Here is a 21,336-nt window from a genome sequence, read left to right as displayed (position 1 = left end):
AGGGTGTTTTCAGAGAGCTTGACTGAAGTTTTTTAACTCTCTGAGCTGAAAAGTCTCAGAAACACAATTCATAATGCAATGCAATTATGATTTCGGTTTGTTTCCCCACGCAGTGAAATCAAATAAGGCTGCAGGATATCAGGGGGGAAAATACTTTTTTGTATTAATTTGTTATTGATTAATTTATTATTAATTATATTTAATAATTAATTAATATGAGTTTTTTTGCATAAAGTAATTTTCACTAGATTTAAAATAATTACAAAATGTTATATTATTAACTGTGATTATTATTATTATTTTTTTATAAAAATATTACATAAAATACTAAATATGCTGCTCGAATACTATTCTGTGGAACAAAAAAAATATTCAATATTAATATTAGTAAACAGAATTAGTATAAATTAAAATGATAAAATATATAATTTAAAATATTTAATAAAATGAATATTTTATAGTACTATTGTAAAAATAGTTGTAAATTATATATATATATATATATATATATATATATATATTTTTTTTTTTTTTTTTACTTTAAACCCTCAATACAATAAATTACAATACAATAAATAAACCCAGATGCTGTAAGCAACTGAAACAACCCATGAGCTGCTCGTGTGTAAATGAACACAATGCAGCACTTCACTGAAACACACAGCTCATGTTTTTTTTTTTTATTAAATCCCAGTCTTTGCAGTTTGATCTCATTAGGCATCATGTAGTCTCTGTTAGTGATTGAAGGCTGTCAGCTGTCTCTCTACCTCATGCACACAAACCACGGTTTCCATTCTGTGGAAAGTGTTGGAATTTGGACATATTGCTGAAACATCACATCATTTGGTGTATTTTCCCTGGTTTTTAGGCGAATAAGCAAATAGTTCATAGCCATTATTTTGTAATGGTGTCAGCAGTCCTGAATCTGAGTTTTGCTGAGTTTTGAGTCTGTTTTAGATGGTGTTTCAGTTTGAGTGAAAGATGATCTTGAGGAATCAACACTGAAAGAGGAGAACTTGATGTTTGTTCAGTGAATGCAGTCATGAAAAGGAATGAAGAACAGTGTGCAATGAACTATAGTGAAAATACAGCACCATCTCCTTATTGCTATTATAAAAGTTTATAAAACACACACACACACACACACACACATATATATATATATATATACTGTATATTGAGAGAACACATTTCCAATAAAAACATGTTTTATTATTATTATGTTATAGAATTTTATGAATATTTATCAATATTGAATTTTTCAGTATATATTTGTATTCATTTTTAAGTTTAAGTCGCATTAGTACATCAAATAAAACGGCTGAAATAAAATTAATTTTATAGATTTATTTTATTATTTTATACCATTTATTTTATTTACAACGAACAACAATATTCATATCATGGTTTTAGTTTAGTTAAATATATCAACCCTGTGAAACTTATAGAATAATTATTAATATTGATAAATAATAAAAATCATGTTATTAATATTATTCATCCTAATGATCATATTATTTACATTATAATAGTGTATAATTATTAACTAAAATAATTTGTAATAATAATATTACTTTTTAAGTAAATGTAGCATTTTATTTTAAAGTGGTCATATGATGTCATTAAAAAGAACATTATTTGGTGTAATGCAGTGTGTTTATGTGGTTTAATGTTAAAAAAACACATCATTTTCCATTTAATGTACATTATTGTTGCTCCTCTATGCCCCGCCTTCTAAATCGTGGCGATTTTAAAAGACTCATCTTTCTGAATAAGAAAGGTGTGCTCTGATTGGCCAGCTATCCGGTGCGTTGTGATTGGATGAATGCCTCAAGCTAAGTATAAAGTTTCATCATGTCTTAAAATGAACAACATCTGCAGAAGTCAAATCATCCTCAAGACTTCTGGAAGTGACGAGCTTGTTGACGACGTGTTGTCGTGAAAGATCAAAGGTAACCTAGCAACCGGCACGGCATCTGATCCAAGGCCCCCGATCCAGCCGTCCTTTATATCGCCTGCGCTGAGGTTTTGCAGCACAATTGTTTGTGTGGAGGAATGATAAATGTGCTGCCAAAAAGAGGTGAAGAAAACACAGAGTACGAGAATGAGAGATGCTCGCTGTCATCGGGTCCGGAACAAAGACGCTCTACACAAAACTACTTGAGATTCATGTCTGTCTGAATGCATGCCTGTCTTCCTCCCATTCTCTCTCTCTCTCTCTCTCTCTCTCTCTCTCTCTCTCTCTGGAAAATAATGCATGTTAGAAAAAAGAAAAGCACACACTTTTGTCGGTCTGGATTTGAAAGGACTCTTAAATGCAGAAAATCTGTGATACAAGTGTGTTTTCCTTTTCTAAAAGGGGATTTTTAGAGACAACGATGGTCTGTAAGTGTTCAATTGTATTGTGCTATCTCAGAAAATTATTATTTTAATTAAATAATTAAATGTTACTAATAAATATATAAGTAATCATTTTTCAAATTTAAATCGCATCTAAAAATATATAAAATATTTTTATAATTTAAGTAATATTTAAATTAAAAAATATATATTAATATTGAATCAATGTAAAATTAATAATTTTCAAAAGTTCATTTAAAATTGATTGTATTGTGCCATCTCATTACAACTACTGTAAAATTAATCCTTATTAAACGAATGCCACAAATGAATCAATATTTAATTGCATTGTGCATCTCATCTCAATCATATTTTGAAAACATACATATTTCAAATAACATTTAAATAAATAATATTTAAATATTAAATATTTATTTATTTAAATAAATAATATTTAAATCTTTAAATATTAAATATTTAAATAAATACCCTAACAGTATAAATACAATTTAAAATTATATAAAATATTTTGTTTATATGTTTATTATAATAATTGTATAATTATTTCACCAGAACCACATTAATAGGGTTGACGGATTAAGAGCTGATTTAGTCTGATTTCTGAAAAGCTCTTTTAAGGAAATATCTCAGCCGCTTTTATGGAGCAAAAAGTTTTTCTGGGAGCTTAGATTTAGTTGGTTTAATATTTCGTCTCAAAGCATAAAAAAATCCAAATTCGCATTTACAAGTGAGTTATTAAAGCATTTCTTGGATTGTTCTGATTAGCATATGAACAGTCCGAGATCACATGACCCTGATTTAGGCGCAGGTCAAAGGTCAAGCTCCTCTGACCCGTCACCTCCTGGTTGGCGTAACAGCTCTGATTCAGGCCGAACAAACGGGAAGCAGCTGCGATCTGAATCGTTTACTGATATTAATTGTTGCCTGAAGTCTTTAGGAAATCTGGAGTTACTCGAGAGGAAGATAATAAACCTCGTTTGTTGCTTTGTTGAGTCACTTCTTCCTCTGTTGAACAACAAAAGGAGGATCGTTCATTCTTCTCGTTTCCATATAGCTGACGAAAATAAATGGGGACTTTGACTGACTTTTAGCTTTTTAAAATGACCAGAATGAGTAGTTTTCTGAATCACAAAATCACTTTATATGAGAAGTAGAGAAAAATATAAATTAATATAAGTTTCAGAGAGTATAATTCTCTGAAAAACCATTCCCTTCTCTAGGGCTCCTTTTCTTTTTAATTTAATCACAATTGTGATTTAAAATGCAATAAAAAAAAGTTTGAAGTGTTTGTTTGTAGGGCTGCACAATTTAGCTTAAAATTAATTATATAAAATATGAAATTTGATTATATATCAATATGATTTTATATAATCATATTGATTTTCATATTGATATAATAATAATAATAATAATGATAATAATAATAAATTAATATTGAATAAATATATTCAAAATACTTTTATTTGAAAAACACCTTTCATAAATAAAATGCAGCTCAATTTTTTTCTCATGGGTGGCATGTGAAAAATAGTGATAAGAAAATAAAAAACTAAGGTGAATAATCATAATAATCATTATTATTATTATTATTATTATTATATAAAATTATTAAACTTAAGAAATGCATGCTGAAATAGTTAACTGTAAAATATAATATTTAATAATAAAATTAAAATTAAAAGTATAAGAAATTATAAATAAAAAAATAGGAAAACTTAGAAAAATAGTGATAAGAAAATTTTAAAAAGTACAAATATTTATTAAAAAAATATATAAAAATGTTAAACTAAAGAAATTCATATTATTTCCCTGTGAAATATAGAATATAAACAAAAACTAAAAGTACTTGTTAAACTATCAAGCTTTTATCTGGAAAGTGCTTGGCAGAAAATTAGCTAAAAAAAAATTGGCGGAAATTTTTTTGGGGCTGAAAATGTAATAATCGCACCAAGCCTTTTGGTGATTTTGGATTTATTTTGATTAATTGTCTTCCATTATAGCCCTCAAAACTGGTTTAAGTCCTAAAGACACGCTTCGACCAGTCATAAATATTAGACCCCTATTTTTTCTGCAAGAATGGTATATGCATATCTTTTTAAAGTAAATTACAAACAAAACAAAAGTAAGACTGAGTTGGTTACCTGCTAGTTAATCAAACTAGCTTAGTCTTAACATGGGATCTATGTTTATGACCTCAGGTTCGATGTCAGTGGACACGACATCTTTGAATGTCTTGAAGTGTAAACTCTCGAAGGGAAGATTTTTAGCATGAAACAAATAATACAAGTTCTTCAGATGGGTTTGAGATGAATGACCGAATGGACTGGGGAACTCAAGTTTGTTAATATCTCATCTCGGTCTCTGAGAGCTGTGCTTGAGCCATTGAAATCTAACAATATCATGCTCTAGTTTTGTAGTGCTGCGGTCGTCATCTTCTCATCAATCACACGTGTTTGTTCTCCGATCTGCTCACCAACAATCGAATAGTCGTCTCTGTGTTCAATAGTAGAAGTCCTGCTTTATGAAGAGGGCGACCCGTGACATCTTCACTTCCTCCGGCTCTTCTGAGCGTGACTGATGGCTCTATCGCCGGATGTTGGAGACACGTTTTGTGCGTGATGTGTGAAGCGGCGTGCGACCGTTTCCTCTCGCTGTAACGTGACGTGACCTTTGACTCGTAGCTCATCAATTTTAGGCCGCTGTCAGTGATCTGATAAGAGATCCGACAACTGCCACGGCGGGACGAGAGTGTGTGTGTGTGTGTGTGTGTGTGTGAAACCAGAGGAAGGATGCTCTGAAGGTCAGCAAGATGAGATAAGAGCTTGTCGTGTTTTATTATAAAAATAAATTATTTGATTATTATTTATTAGACAGTTTCCCTTTTTCTTTATTAATTTTATTCCCTGTATTAGCGTTTCTTTTTAAATATTTTTTATTAAATGCATTTCTATTTCTATTATCTTCTCTTTTTGTCACCCTGAAGCAGTGCTGTACAAATAAGTGTTATATGAATGTTTTTCTTCATTACAAAGTATTTACTTATAATTTATTTATTATACATATTTATTTTATATATTTATTCTTGTTTATTAATATTTTCTGTCATTTAAAAAAAATGCTTACCTGTGAATTACTTTTATTTTTAATAAGGGGCGATACAATGAATTATTTATTTTAATAAATTCAATTTATTATTATTATTTTTTAATTCATATTTATTTTCTGTCCATTTTCTTGCTAATTCCTTCCTGGGAATCTCTCTGTGCTGTGTTTTATGTATGAAAGGAGCTACAATTATAATAGTAAAATAAAATAATAAAGTCATTTATTATTATTATTATTATTATTATTATTATTATTATTATTATTATTATTATTATGAAAGCACTTATCAATATAACTAAACTAATATAATGATAAACAGCAGTATTTCAGTGAAAGTTCATTTGTTAAAAATTGTTTAAAATATCCTAAAAATCAAGTGAATTGATTGAAACTTTTTTTTTTTTTTTTTTACTTTTTTTTTTTATATAAAAAAACACACATTTACTAAAATGACTGTCTGCAGTACTGCCACATTCTAGGAGAGTGTTTTTGATAACTTCATTATGAATGTTTTAAAACTACAACAACAACAACCTGTAGCTTGAAAAAAAGTAAAAAGTAGCTTTTTAGTTGCTCTGATGCTCCGCTAATGAGGTTTGAGGTCATTACGTCTAAATATCATCATTCATATCTAAACCACATTTTCCAAATAAGTCTCTCAGGTTGTTGTTTTCCTCTTCTGACCAATTGATCCATCTGAAGTTAATGCTGATATATGCAGACATTTGTGAGGATGCATCACTCAAATGAAGCACTGAATCAAATTTGGACTGACATCAGGAAGAAATTAGCATGCAGTATAATGGATAATTGGGACGGGGCCTGTGTTTGTGTGCGCTGGCATTACGTCCGCATGACTTGCAGTAATTGTCTCTGGCTGGTTTATTCACCCCTTGCCTCAGTCCCGGTTAACAGACGCTTGAGCGCTTTCTCTCTGACCTACATTAAAGTGTATAGCTGATTGTTTCTTCAGCAAAGGTTAATGATCTCAGTTATATGAATCAGAACCAGAACTAATCAACAACACAGTAGCTACTTGTTCATTTTCAGCGTGTTTGTTTGATTTTGAAGGATGTAGTAGTTAGTTAAAGGCTAGTCTCTGTCTGTGGTGGTTTAACTGTTTGCTAAAAGCACATGGAAGGGTAAACTAATCATAGATCAGAGATAAATTGACAATTCAGTTTATTTTCAATAGAAATGGACCGATTAATCGGTTTTACTTATATTTACTTTTAGCAATTTTCTTAATCAGATATCAGGTATTGTTTGTAGGGCTGCAATACTATGATAACAGTAATAGTAATAAATAATAATAATAGCAATAATAATAGTTGAAAAGTAAAATAATAATTAATAAAGATTTATTGTTATTATTATTGCATTATCGTTATTGTTATTCCACATACTTGTATTTGTAAAGCACCTTTATTATATAACTCAATGCAACTCAAAGTACTTTACAATGTGACATAAGAAAATATAGAAAAAAATGTAAAAATTAAAGTGAAAAATATGAAAATATTTATTAATAATAATTATTGTTTTTAATTGTTAAAAGTGTTTTATAGTATAATAATTATAAATTATTTGCAGTAAATATAAGTAAAACCGATTATCGGATAGTTGAATTGTTATAATATATTATATATTATAATTATATTTTATAGTATTTTATAGTATAATTATAACAACAACAATAACAGTGATTATAATAATAAGTAAATTGTTTTCAATAATAGGGCGTATGAAATCAGTTTTATTTTTTTTTCCAAATTCCGTTTTTTCCATTTTAATTTTTCTGGATTGCGTTTTTTTTTCTGTTTTAATTTTTCTCCTTTTTAAGGGTTAAATTAAATTGCATTAACTAAAAAGCATGTCCAATTAATTAAAATAATAAAATGTATACATTTTCACATCACTGAAATGTTTTATTTCCGCTTGGAAATTCTGTTGTGTATTTACATTTTTCTGGTTATCAAATGAAGGCATAAAACATTAATTTAATTAATCTATTAATTATTTAAAATTAAGCAAACTTTTATTTTTTGGTAAACGAAGGGGATCTACTATATAAAATAAAACACGGAATAAATATTGTGTTATTATTCCTTAAAAAATAGTTTGTTTAATTTTAGTAGTAGTAGGAGGCCATGTACATTCTGCTGAACATTTCTGGCAAACACATGTCCTTAAATTAAACCGGACTTTTATTTTGACGGGTTGATGTACCTTTACAGTTCTGTGTATGTGATGTGACGTTAGTTTTACACAAATCAAACTGTAAAATACTTATAAAGTCACTCTCTTACAGATATTAGTCCATTTGATGTAAGTGCAATGACCTACTTTTGATTAATTCATTCAAAATTGTACAAATTCCGCAACATTCCGCGTTTAACTGTAAATTCCGTTTTTATGACTGGATTCCTCGATTCCGTCCGTGTTTTGTGCATCGCAGATATAAGTGAAACCGATTATCGGTTTCCCCCCATGTGCATTTATCAGCCAGATAAACCACCTCAGTCTTTAATCGCAGATGTTTAAGCAGTTTTCTTAATAAGATTTCATTTTTATAATATCAAACCGAACGTGAATTAACTTCCTGTTCCTGTATACGAGGATGATATCATGACATTTGCATTTAGACCAATGGTGTTTTACGAAACATGCTACAGTACTCTACTGCTGTTTTGTTTTTAACTGTACTTTAGTGTCAAGCTTTTGAAGGGCATCCAGTATCTGATGTCTGATCTTGCATCTGTCCACATCTGTATCTCTATGATTGCTTTGCTTCAAATGTGACACATTATTATTTCCGCTGTTGCACGTGAGTTCATTTCGAGTGTGTGAACGGAGGCAGATTCGCTGCTGCTAATGTCCACTTGAGTGTTTTATGATTGACATGATGTTATTAAAATTAGTTTCAGCTGATATTCTGGACAATGTTGTATTGTTTAAGTAAATAAAGATGGCTAACTGCTTAATGCTTTGGATATATAGTTTAGAATTGATATGATTTTAATATCTGACCAATACCGATAATATTTAACATCAAATCAGTGCTAGTATTTTAGAGATAAGTTTATATGTTCATTTATGCTCTCATGTGTACTGTCTCTGTGTGTTTCCTCTCTTTAACATTCATCCGTCCATCCGTTCAGTGTGTGACTCCATGATAACCCTCTCCTCATCTCTGTGTCTCTCTTCAGCCGGCGGATTTTATAGTTCTCTCTGAAGGACGGATCTTCAGGTCTTGTCGAGCATCGTGGGAGAGTTACAGGTCAGAAATCCCGTGTGCTTTGGGGCTTTCGCTCGCTCTCATTGGCTGAGCTGCATGCGATGACATCATGCATGTAACCCGATGGCCACATTTTAAACCTGCATGTTCTTTTTTCCTCATTTTGATCTTCTGCTTGAGTTGGAAATCCTTCTCGTCCATCCCAAGTGATTTTTCTTTTTCTCCTTGGTTGTATTCAGGTTTCTTCTCTCTCTACTTTTTCTGCAGTTTACCTTCTTTTCTTCATTCGCAAAAGTCCACAGAGTGGGTTTGTTTAATCTTTTCTTTTTGGCTTTATGGTTCTTTGCCTTTTATTTCTTTTTTGTACGTTTGGGTTTGTTTTTTTCAGTCTCTCTCTCACTCTCTCATATATATCCAGCTTGTGCTTGATTACTATAATAAAGTGACATTATTGTGCTATTGATGAGTTAACCAATACCTTGCTAGCAATTATATCATTTAACTATCATTAGATGGAATTATAGCTCATTTTTATGTTTTAACGTTTGTAATTTCCCTTTTCACTTTTTGGTAAATGTAATTTTTTTTTTCAAATGCCTAAAATTATTTATTTCAGTATTAGTTACTTTATTGCGTTAAGTTAAACTACATGAAAATAAACAGAGGTTGCTTTGACACACAGCTGACATAGTTTCATTCTTTAATAATAATTTTTTTTTTTAATTTTGTCATGTGAAAAAGTTTATGGTTTTAGTTTTAACTGTAATAATCCTGGCTCAATAAATGTATTAAATATTTATAATCAATTACATTTATTTAAAAAAAATTTTTTACTTGTTTTTATTTATTTATATTTAATTATGTTTATATTTAATTTTATAAAGATAAAATTATATTTTAAAAGATAGTTATATTTAATTAAATTATTTTGTGTATTTAAATGATTTTATCAACTTTTATGTTTATATTTAATTTTATAATCTATTTATTTATATTTAATTTAATAAAATGTATATTTATATAGTTTTTATAAGATAGTTATATTTAATTAAATTATTTTGTGTATTTAAATTATTTTATTAACTTTTATGTTTATATTTAATTTTATAATCTATTTATTTATATTTAATTTTATAAGTTATATTTATATAGTTTTTATTAGATATATTATATTTATATAGTTTTTATAAGATAGTTATTTTTAATTAAATTATTTTGTGTATTTAAATTATTTTATTAACTTTTATGTTTATATTTAATTTTATAATCTATTTATTGATATTTAATTTAATAAAAGTTATATTTATATAGTTTTTATTAGATATATTATGTTTATATAGTTCTTATAAGATAGTTATATTTAATTAAATTATTTTGTGTATTTAAATTATTTTATTAACTTTTATTTACGTTTTTTTTTTTTTTTTTTTTTACATCGTTTTCTGGTCCAGCTGCTGAAAAGAGTGCATCTGAGGGCTTGGACAAAGCGAAAGATCACCAGAGTCTCTCACACAGTTGATGTTGTGGATCTGAAATGAGAAAGATTTGTAGCACATTCTTCAGTAGAACTTGATCCAGAGTTCAGAGTGACTTATAATGCTACTTTATTGTTAGTGGGATGTGAGTATTTAAACTGACGCACGGTTCTGGGCCAGAATTTGTTGCATTGTGGGTCGTCAGGAGTCTGGAATGAACTGTATCAGTGTCTGGGTGTCAAAATGAGCATTTACTCTCACGTTTGCCAAGTCCCAGGCGAACACTGTGGAGGTGCTGGGAGTTTCACAAAAGAGCCCAGAACGGCTTTTTGTCCATCCTGAACCTTAAATCCGAGCGTGAAATCGCTGTCATGCTAAAGATGGTGCCGCGTTACAATACTGAGCATGGAGTGTGACAGTGAGGAGCGTCATGGGGTTTTACTCTTGTTTTAAAGACTCGTCAGGGCAGAAAAAGGCACCTTAATTAACAGGAAACAGAATGATGTATGAAAGCGCTGCTTCAGTGCGGCCCGCTGTGAGGGGCTTGATTCACTGTCAGCTCTGTGTGAGACACTGTTTCTGGTTCATTCAGCTTTTTTATTGTCTGCAATGGTGTTTGAGTTCATCTGAAGTCTTCTTAATTTAAAAAAGGGGTCATTCTAAACATTTTGTTTCTCCATATATAATTAAATTTTTTTTGCATACATAAGTCATTATTTCGTCTTTGTGAATTAGACTATTTATGTATAAATATACATATATAATTGTTATTATTATAATATACAGCCTATTTTAGATAAATAGATAGATATAAATATAAGAAAATAAAAAATAAATGGTATATAGTGTATATATATATAAAACCATTAAATTACATTACAATAAAATAAAATGGAAATGAAATGAAATTGAAAATGTTATATATATATATATATATATATATATATATATATATATATATATATATATATATATGTCATTAATATATTCATTATGTAGATATATTTTTTATTTTATATGTATATATATATATATAAACATTACATTACAATTAAATTAACATAAAAAGGAAATGAAATTGAAAATGTCATTTATATATATGTGTGTGTGTGTGTGTATGTATATATATATATATATATATATATATATATATATATATATATATATATATATATATAAATTCATTATGTAGATATATTTTTATTTTATATTTATATGTATGAGATTTTATATATATATATATATATATATATATATATATATATATATATATATATAACACTGAAAATAAAAGTACATTTATGTATGAATACAATTAATATATATTTTAAGTTTTAATATTTATTCGTAATATGCTAATGTTTTTAAACAATAATGTGTGAATACAATTGAATGTAATAAAAATGATACTGCATTGAAATATCTGGAATTGTGACACTGTGCATGGTTTAGTTTCACAAATCGTTTCTGTAGTTAATGTTCAGTAAATAATCCGTGTAGACTGGATTGAAAGCTGTGAATGTGAGATTATGTAACGGCTGTTTTGTTATAAAACGGTAAGAAAAATCCTGTTTTGCACAACCCAATCTTTCTGCTGCTTTGAGTTTTTTGTCAGTCTGTTCTATTGCTGTTCATCCAAAACTCTGCTCGTGTCGTAATATAACCCACCCCTAAACCTGAGTGTGTGAGATTTATTTATATTCCAAGAGAAACTGAAGATTCCAGCGCATGTGGAGACACACACACACACACACACTCATGATGACCAGCACTCGCTGAAAACAGTCCAGTCTCGTCAAGGTTAAAGTCTTTCACAGTCCAGACTTCTGCTTCTGATCTCTGCCGCCAGGGAATATTAATAGCCTGTGAATATCGAAGATCAGTTCCTCTCTTATCCTCCCGGACTTCTGTTTTACAGATAGTGTTCCTCTTCTGTATTTAGGTCATTAGAAACTCCTGAACGATCAAAGTCCTGTAGATCACAACACCCAAAACCCTCATTTACCCACACAGTCAGATTATTTCATGGCATAGGAACTTTGATTATTTTGTGGAATCATATCTGACCCTGGAGCACAAACCAGTCTTAAGTGTCAACTTTTCTAAATTGGGAAGTATACATCATCTGAAAGCTGAATAAATCATCTTTTCAGTGATGTGTGGTTTATTAGGATCGGACAATATTTGGCTGGGAGACAACTATTTGACAACCTTTATCTTTAAATGTGTCACAATGAAGTTCTTAGCAATGCATATTACTAATCAAAAATTAAATTAGGAAATATGATCTTTACTTAATATCCTATTGTTTTTTGGCACGAAAGAAAAATGGATAATTTTTTACCAAGACTGCTTTTGTGCTTCAGGGTCACATTTGTTTCTTTTAGAGCATCATAGGAACTTGTTTTATGACATCAGAGGAACTTAAAAGTTCTCCTATAGGATCATTACATTCACATTAATCTTTAGCAGACGCTTTTATAGGAACTTATAGGTTCCTATGATGTCATAAAAGAACATTTAAGTTGCTATGATGTCACTAAAAGAACCTCTAAGTTCCTATAATTCCATTAAGTTCCTGTGATGTCATAAAAGAACCTTCAAATTAAATGATTGCTTAAATTATAGGAACTTTTTATACAGTAGGTTTCTTTTAAGGCATTAAAGGTTCTTTAATGACATGATAAAAACTTCATATCATCATGGGAACTGAACGTTTCTTTATCATGGGAGAAACGTAGGTTCTCTTCTAACATTTGAAAGCAATTTGAAAGGTTGTTTTAAAAAGCTTCTCTTATGTCATCAATCTATAAAACCCATTTTAGGAAGCTTTATTTTTAAGAGTTTAGACACTCGGATGTTGAAAATGAAGTTTTTCATTTGACTCAGCAGAGGTAGTCATTATATTTTACAGCACAGTGACACGAGTGTGTGTGCGTGTGTGCGTGTGTGTGTGTGTGTGTGTGTGCGTGTGTGTGTGTGTGTGTGCGTGTGTGTGCGTGTGTGTGCGTGTGTGTGCGTGTGTGTGCGTGTGTGTTTATCCTCTTAAATGCGCCTCACATGTCATTTCTGCTCCGTCCTGCAGCTCATGAAAAGCGTGTGTATTTTAAAGGTCTCCGTAGCTCTGCCTAAATGTACGTTTTTACCGGGACTGCCCCTTCGTCAGGCTTTGGTGTGGTCAGGTCAGCGCTGTGCAGATGGACGGCTGTAATTACATGTGAAGCAGCTATTTTCTGTCCTTTGCATTACCTACAGTTCCTGTCCTGACGCTATTTAAGGCTTGACCGTAGCTGTGCTGCAGCTCGCTGTATTTTAGAAGGATATTGTAAAGCAGATTTACATACATACAGTGGCACCACAAAAGTATTTAGATGCGTTTAGTGTGAACTGATAGCTACTGTAGTTTAACTAGTGTTTTGTTGCATGGTGCATTAATTGCACGCTGCTGCTCCACAGAGCCGTGATATCATGAAAGATTCATCACATCTGATACCAAACTACCGCAGTATTTCGCAGTAGTTTTATCAGTAACTGTATTCTGCTGTGGTCACAGGACTGTAGATGTGCAGATGTGTTTCTGTGTGATTTCAGGTCAACATGCAACATGTTTTTCTCAGAAATGCATCACCTTACTGGGCTTAAATACATTTATACATGCCATTATTTTATGCAAATACCAAATATCATTTTAACTAAAACTTGTAAATGTTTTTTATTTTGTAAATATGTAATGTAGCAAGCTCATGTGCAATTGGGTAATGGGTAATTATTTATTAAAATATATTGGTGTATATTAATTATATTACAGTATAAAATAATAAATACAATTATTTTATATATCTATTATATTATTTATATATTTTTATGTATTTTTAAATAAATACATTTAATATTTAAATACACACACACACACACACAAATTCAAGGGAATGAGCTGATAAAATAAATACCTTGAGTTGTCTCGGATAAAAGCATCTGTTAAATGCAAAGTTGTGCATCAAATGCAGAAGGTGAATATTTATTTTTCTTTCTTTTTCTTTATTTAAAATGTTTAGAGAGGAGTGGAAGGATTGAGGGTGAAAGATAAACTCTCAGATTCTTAGAAAGAAGCAACAGAAACCTAAAGAACGATCCGCAGTGACACACACACACACACACACACACACACACACACTGCAGAGAAAGAGGGGGATTGTGGGAGTTGTCAGCAGCAGTATTGTCGGCAGAGAGTGGCATCGATGGCTGTGTCCGAGCGAGAGGAGGGTCTCCGCTGGCAGGCGCTGAATGTTTGAGAGCGGACACATGCTCGCCCAGTTGGCCGGACGCCATCCTTTAAACCCAGCCTGCGCTTCTGAGGCCGTGCATGCGGCGGACACCAAACAGGTGCTGCACATTCTGGAGACATCAAGAGTATGAATGCAGGACAAGTGGACTGTGTTTGAAATAGCATGCTACATGAACTACTGTGTCTGTATCTAATGAACCGGAGGAGATATCAAACACAGACTCAGAGATTTGTGTTGAAAGTGCTCCATAACTGGATGCTGCATGCAAAACGGTCACATCTAATCATTTCATACTGAATAGTTTTGCATAATATATATATTTTTTTAAAGTAGGTGGTGCATTGTGAAAAATGACATAATTACATCACGATTTTTACAAAAAGTGTAATTAATATTTTTTATATATATAAATTACAAGTGGCACAATTACACATGCAATGTAGTGCATTCAACAGTTTTAATAATTATGGTATACATTTATAGTAGGAATGTAACAATTTAAGTTATATGAAAACTTATATTATTTATATATTATGTTGCATTATATTATATTAAAATTTATTATTTTACAATATACATGATTATACATTTTAACAGTGCATATATATTTTTATTAATATAACTATTATATTGTATATATCAAATATTAGATCAATTTTATATACACAAACAAATATGTATAAATGTGTACATTTTATAATATTATTTTTAAATTAAATTATATTTAGTTAAATTATAAATATATAATATATGTAATTTTTTTATTAGCTCCATGTTTTCTCGTCATTTTTATAAAAATAATTATGTATGTATTTACACAGTATAATGCATAAATCTTTACATATTTTAACTTAAATATATATATATATAGAGAGAGAGAGATTATATTTATTTATATTCACATCCATTTATGTTAATGATTTTAGAAAATGTTATGCATATAAATCTGTGTACTATTACAGTATTCATACATCATATTGCAGATATAGTATTAGTATGTTTTTCCATACACACTCACAGAATCACAGAAGAACCGACTCAGTGTTTAATTAATCAGGTCTGACATGTGAATGAAGCTTTCTGGGAAAGTGCAGTGTGTGAGAGGCCATGTCATGCGCTCACACACACACACACACACACACACTCAGGCCCAGTCTTTGTTGATTGTTTACTGTGTGTGTGTAATTCTCTCCTCACACACACAACAGGCTCTTTGTGTTTTTGTGTGAGCCCCTTCAGCAGACCCTCATGTTAGGGACTTTGGCTTCAACAGCAGCACATGTCTGTACATTAAGGGTCACCGGAGTGTGTGTGTGTGTGTGTGTCATCTGCATGTTGATCAATGATTGTTATTTTATTTTACGCTCTTGATTTCCAGTGCATCATTCACTGGTGTTGATGTTCAGTCATGTCGGTTTGATTTCATTTGGGTTTCTTTCCAAACCCTTTTTTTTTTTTTTTTTTTTTTTTTTATGTCTTTAGCCACAAAGAGTGTGCACCAGCTAAAGAGTGCATATCTTATACTTTAGCTGAGTTTTTTCTTAAAGCAAGCTTATAATATTAGTTCCTGGCACCAAAAACAATCAGTTTAACATTCAGTTTAATTTGTAAATCGGTTGAAATAAAATACTTTTTCTTCAGAACTGCATTCAGTATTTTTTAATGGAAATGTATAAATATTTATAGTTATTTTAGGACGGTAAAAAAGAATAATATTTCACTCAGTATGCTACTTTTGCATATAAACATTGAGTTGCATGTTATTCAACTATTATATTTAAATATTTTTGATTAGATTTCATTATTAAATCAGTTTACAGTCAAGCAGTGATGTCATAAGTTATTGAACAGTGGTTTCTCTTTTTGTTTTTAGTCAGTTTTCCAGTGATGTTCCCCTTTAAAAAGCACTGTGTGTACTTTTTTAGTTTCTTTCTTGTTAAATCTATGTTTTAAGGATTCTGTGAAAGCTTCTTCTCTCTCCGATTAAGACGAAAGAAATGAAGCCTGTTTCTGAGGAGCCGATATAAGCTGCGAGCAGAAGTTTGTAGTCTGTCTGTCTTTGCTTGCAGCTGTGATGTTCACATGTTGAAATGATGTTCTGCGGAGCTTCCTGTGTCTTATTATTACATTGCTCTCTCTTCGCTCTGTTTGTTTTCTTTTCTGTCTTTGAATCTTTTCTTTTGCTCCACAGAACAGTAAAGTGAAGCACGTTTGGAAATCATTTGTAGGAATTTGAAATCACCTTCCAATACTACTGCATTTCCTTTGAGTGTTTTTCTCATGTTTTTTATACACTGTGCATGTGTAAATGTGTAAAACCTGTTTGATGATACGATGACAGACAGGTGTCTGTTTGATCGTGCATCATTTCTGTTTCTTGTTCTCTGTCAGATGTGGTTTTGACAGTCCTCTTCTCTCTCTCTGTGTGTCTGTGTGTCGCTCTCTCAGAGGAAACCTCACGCTGCCGAAGATCCCGGAGTCTAACATGGCTCTGAGCGTGTTAGGTGTGTTTCTGGGATTGCTTCTGGAAGTTTCCACACATGGACCCTCCAGCGTTCCCAGAAGCTCATGGAAGCACGACGGTGAGTCAAGGGTTAAAGTTTTCTCGTCAAAAGATGTAATGGATGTGAAGCATGTGCAGGTGCCACGTGTTGCTGATGCTATCTGTGATCAAAAGAGCAGACGTCTAACGGTCTGTGTCTATAAAACATGCATCTAAATACATTTCTAATCAGCATCATATTCTTCTGATTTCTGAAGATCATGTGACACTGAAGACTGGAGGAATGATGCTGGAATAAGATTAGATTAGAATTGATTCAACTTTATAGTCATTGCACAATGCATGCAGTTAGCATCTAACCAGAAGTGCAATAAGCACAGAATACACATAATAAATTACATTTTAAGGAATATTCACATTGAAATCAGCTATTTAGTATTTAAATCATTTATTGCATTATTATTTTATTTTTGATCCAGTGAATGCAGCCTTGAGCGTAAAAGTCATCTTCAAAATCATTTATAAACTTTTGATCTATATATATATATAGTACAGTTTGGTTTCAGCAGCACAGGAAGTGACACGTGTGGTTTTTTTATACCACATAGCATCAAAGGAGGTCTCGAGCAACCTGACACACACACACACACACACACACACACACAAGTGTGCAACTGACTCATAAATCATAATCTATGCATGTGCATAGTGCGTAAATGTAATTTATTAAGCCTAAAGTCTTCAACCGCTTCATTTTGTGTTGGTTATTTGTGCTCTTTAGCGTGTTAACTTTCTTAAAACATGATTATAATGCTGGTTAATGTTAATTTAATGGCAGTAATAGCATTGGCTCATGTGGAGATGCTGTCTTCTGTTGAGCTGACACTGAAGGACAGACGATGTTAGGGTTTTATTGTGCTGAAGATGAAATGAAAAGCAGTGAAGCATCTGCTGCTTTTATAGAGTTCGGGATCTCCTCTGGAAGAGATTCGACCACAACCGGCTGGAGAGGGATATTTCTACTGCTCAGAATACTTTTTGGAAAGTTTATTTCCTTTTGTGTATTCGTTCAGCAGACATAAAGAGAGCTGGAAATATTCCAGATCTATAAATGTATTTTCTTGCTTCGCTGGAAAATGTTCCGCATATTTATTATAACCACGAACATATTGAAAGGTTTGTAATGTTTTGAAAGAAGTCTCTTCTGCTCATCGAGGCTGGATTTATTCGATCAGAAATCCAGTAAAAATTGTGAAATATTTTTATTATTTCAAATAGATGTTGTTTTATGTGAATTTATTGTAAAATGTAATTTATTCCTGTGATCAAAGTTGTATTTTCAGCATCATTCCTCCAGTCTTCAGTGTCACATGATCTTCAGAAATCAGAATAATATGCTAATTTGCTTCTCAAGAAACATTTCTGATTATCATCAATGTCGAAAACAGTTGTTCTACACAATATTTCTTTAGAAACCGTGATGCTTTATTATTTTTCAGGATTCACGGTTGAATAGAAAGTTCAAAAGAACAGCGTTTATTTGAAATCGATATCTTTTGTTACATTTTAAATGTCTCTCCTGTCACTTTTGATCAACTTAATGCATCCTTGATTAATAAAAGTATTAATTTTTAGTTTTTTTTTTTATTACTAAACATTTTTGAATGGAAGTGCATAACACTGATAATAATCAGAAATGTTTCTTAAGCTGGAAATCAGCATATTAGAATAATTTCTGAAGATCATGTGACACTGAAGACTGGAGAAATGATGCTGAAAATCACAGAAATAAATTAGATTTTAACAGATATGCCCCTAGAAACAAGCTTTTTTAAATAGTAAAAACGATTTCACATTTTTTCCTGTATTTTTGGTATTTTTGCTTGGTGTGAGCTGCTCTGTGTGTGTGTGTTTGTGCAGATGTGGATCTGCTGGAGTTCTGGGAGCCGGATGTGTTTAACTACACGACTCTCCTGCTGAGCGAGGAGCGCGGCGTGCTGTATGTCGGCGCTCGAGAGGCCGTCTACGAGCTCAACATGAGCAACGTGTCGGTCAAGAGCAACCGGGTGAGAGTTATAACACACAACTGATTCCTGAGCAGCTGAAATGTCTTTTAAAGACTCCCGTGTGATGTTATATTGATTCTGTTCCAGCTTCATTGGAAAGTTCCAGAGAGAGAGAAGGCGATGTGTATTTTAAAGGGGAAGTCTAAAGAGGTAATGTGGAAAAACTGAGCTTAATCATATTGAGCTCAATCTGATTATTCCGTCACTGTAAAAGTTTGATCCTGAAGCTGTTTTTGATCTGTGACTGAAACGGTTTTGTGCTCGTGTGACAGACGGACTGTCGAAACTACATTCGAGTTTTGCAAGTGCTGGATGAAGACACGCTGTATGTGTGCGGGACTTACGCGTTTCAACCCCTCTGTGATTATCTGGTGTGTACATAAGACTAAGACTGCATCCATTTCTTCAAAATATCTTTCAAGAAAGTGTTTTAAATCCTGAACTGATGCAGCCAACGCCCAGAGGAATTGCACTGTAACATTTGAAGCAAATAAGTATTTAAAAAAAAAAAGTTTATGTAAACTATCTAGTTATATCTAGCATTAGGAATGACTTCAAATCCCCCTCAACAATAACACTGAGGATTCAGCTGTTAAATACAGTTTGGTTTTGAAAGACACTGATTCATGGCTTCTACAGAAGAATATAAAATCATTTTACATTTAAGCTAAAAAAATCAGAGTGTTATTTTAGTTATTTCTATACTATTATAATATTTCTTTAATATTTCAATTTTTTTAATTATATAATTTTTATTTTAGTTTAAGTTTCAGTTGTTTTGTTATGCACTTTAGCTTTTTATTCCTTTTTTATAATATATTTATTTCAGTTTTATTTCAGTTTATATATATATATATATATATATATATATATATATATATATATATATATATATATATATATATATATATAGTTATTTATTTATAATTGTTTCAGTTGTTTTCCATGGCAACATTTAGGTTTATTTATTATTGTTGTTGTTTATTTTACAATTGCAATCTAATATTTTATTTAAATATTTATTTTTGAAACAATTTTTAGTTTATATATATATATATATATATATATATATACAATTTATATATATACAATTTATATTTATTTATTTAATTTAATTGTTTTTTGTGCAATTTATAAGTTTTGGATTTAGTTAATAATAATAATAATAGTGTTTAGATTTTTTTATTTTTCATTTGTGAGCTAGTTGTTCCGCTTTATAGAATTAAACACAAACACTTGTTGCCAAACTTTGTGACGTTTTGGTATTTTTAGAAGTTCCCTTGTGTTTTGAACACAATGCTGTCAATGCTGCATTTCTGCATATTAATACAATAGTTTCCTCTTTCTGTTGCCATGAAGTCAGGTTTGTATCATGTGACTGTAATCTGTACTTTATTCCTGTTCTGTGTTTTATTTTTGCTTTATCTTATAATAAACTCAGACTTTGAGATGCATCTTCACGTCTTACTGTCTGATCTGTCTTCAGTCGCTGCAGGGCTTCAGTTTGCAGGATCGAGGAGAGGACGGTCGGGGGAAATGTTCCTTCGACCCGGCTCAGAGCTTCACCAGCATGATGGTCGGTGAGTTAACACACTCGAGCACATCTGCAGGACACTCGGTGTGTGTGTGTGTGTGTGTGTGTGTGCTGACGGACGCTTAACTGCTTGTTTCTCGTTCAGACGGCGAGTTGTACTCGGGAACGGCGTATAACTTCCTGGGCAGCGAGCCGATCATCTCCAGATCTTCTCCGTCTCAGAGTCTGCTGCGCACGGAGTATTCAACGTCCTGGCTCAACGGTACAATACTGTATAAAACAGCACGCATTATAAGTGCATATGAATACAGACGTGTGCAGAGAGAAGCGTTAGTGTGCAATCGCATTCAGATCATTTCATGAAGAAAAACAACATCAAAATCATCATCATTGTCATTTTGAACTGACTTAATGAAAACCAAAATAATAAAAACATATTTGTTGATTAAAATAAAGGTGAAATGCTATAAAAAGTAACCATTAGACGAAAAACTTCAACTAAACGAAAGTTGAAATAATTAAAAACTAAAACAGAACTCAAATGAAACCTAAATAGAATAAAAAAAAGTAGTAAAAATTACAAAAGCACATAAAATCATTAACAAAATTATTAATGTATAAAACTAATATTAAAAACTAAAAATTGAAAATATAGAATTAAATTTGAATTCAAAATATGAATAAAAACTATAGTGTAAATAGTACAAAAATATAAAAATTGTAAAAAATAATAATACAAATTATAAATGTATATGATATTTCTAGAGT

The 21,336-nt window shown here is 31.1% G+C and overlaps 1 protein-coding gene across 8 annotated transcripts in view; it reads left to right on the top strand.

Moving 5' to 3' along the window:
• Window positions 1-21,336, top strand: part of LOC113064462 (semaphorin-4D-like) — a 52,158-nt gene that overhangs the window by 11,687 nt on the left and 19,135 nt on the right. For 6 of the 8 annotated variants that reach the window (XR_003278821.1, XM_026235336.1, XM_026235330.1 and 3 more), the window contains 6 exons: window positions 16,914-17,047; window positions 18,889-19,034; window positions 19,122-19,184; window positions 19,307-19,405; window positions 20,521-20,614; window positions 20,714-20,830. Coding sequence is in view for 7 of the 8 variants with exons in the window: in XM_026235336.1 (XP_026091121.1) it covers window positions 16,914-17,047; window positions 18,889-19,034; window positions 19,122-19,184; window positions 19,307-19,405; window positions 20,521-20,614; window positions 20,714-20,830 (653 nt within the window). In the remaining variant the exon portion in view is untranslated. Of the gene's footprint in view, window positions 1-8,675; window positions 8,747-16,913; window positions 17,048-18,888; window positions 19,035-19,121; window positions 19,185-19,306; window positions 19,406-20,520; window positions 20,615-20,713; window positions 20,831-21,336 lie in introns of all 8 variants that reach the window. The other 2 variants (XM_026235334.1, XM_026235335.1) reach the window with 1 other exon arrangement.

Source organism: Carassius auratus, chromosome 46 (assembly GCF_003368295.1).
Source record: "Carassius auratus strain Wakin chromosome 46, ASM336829v1, whole genome shotgun sequence".
NCBI classification, from domain to species: domain Eukaryota; kingdom Metazoa; phylum Chordata; class Actinopteri; order Cypriniformes; family Cyprinidae; genus Carassius; species Carassius auratus.
Note: the sequence above shows the minus strand (reverse complement) of the source record. Positions and strands in the feature narration are given on the sequence as shown.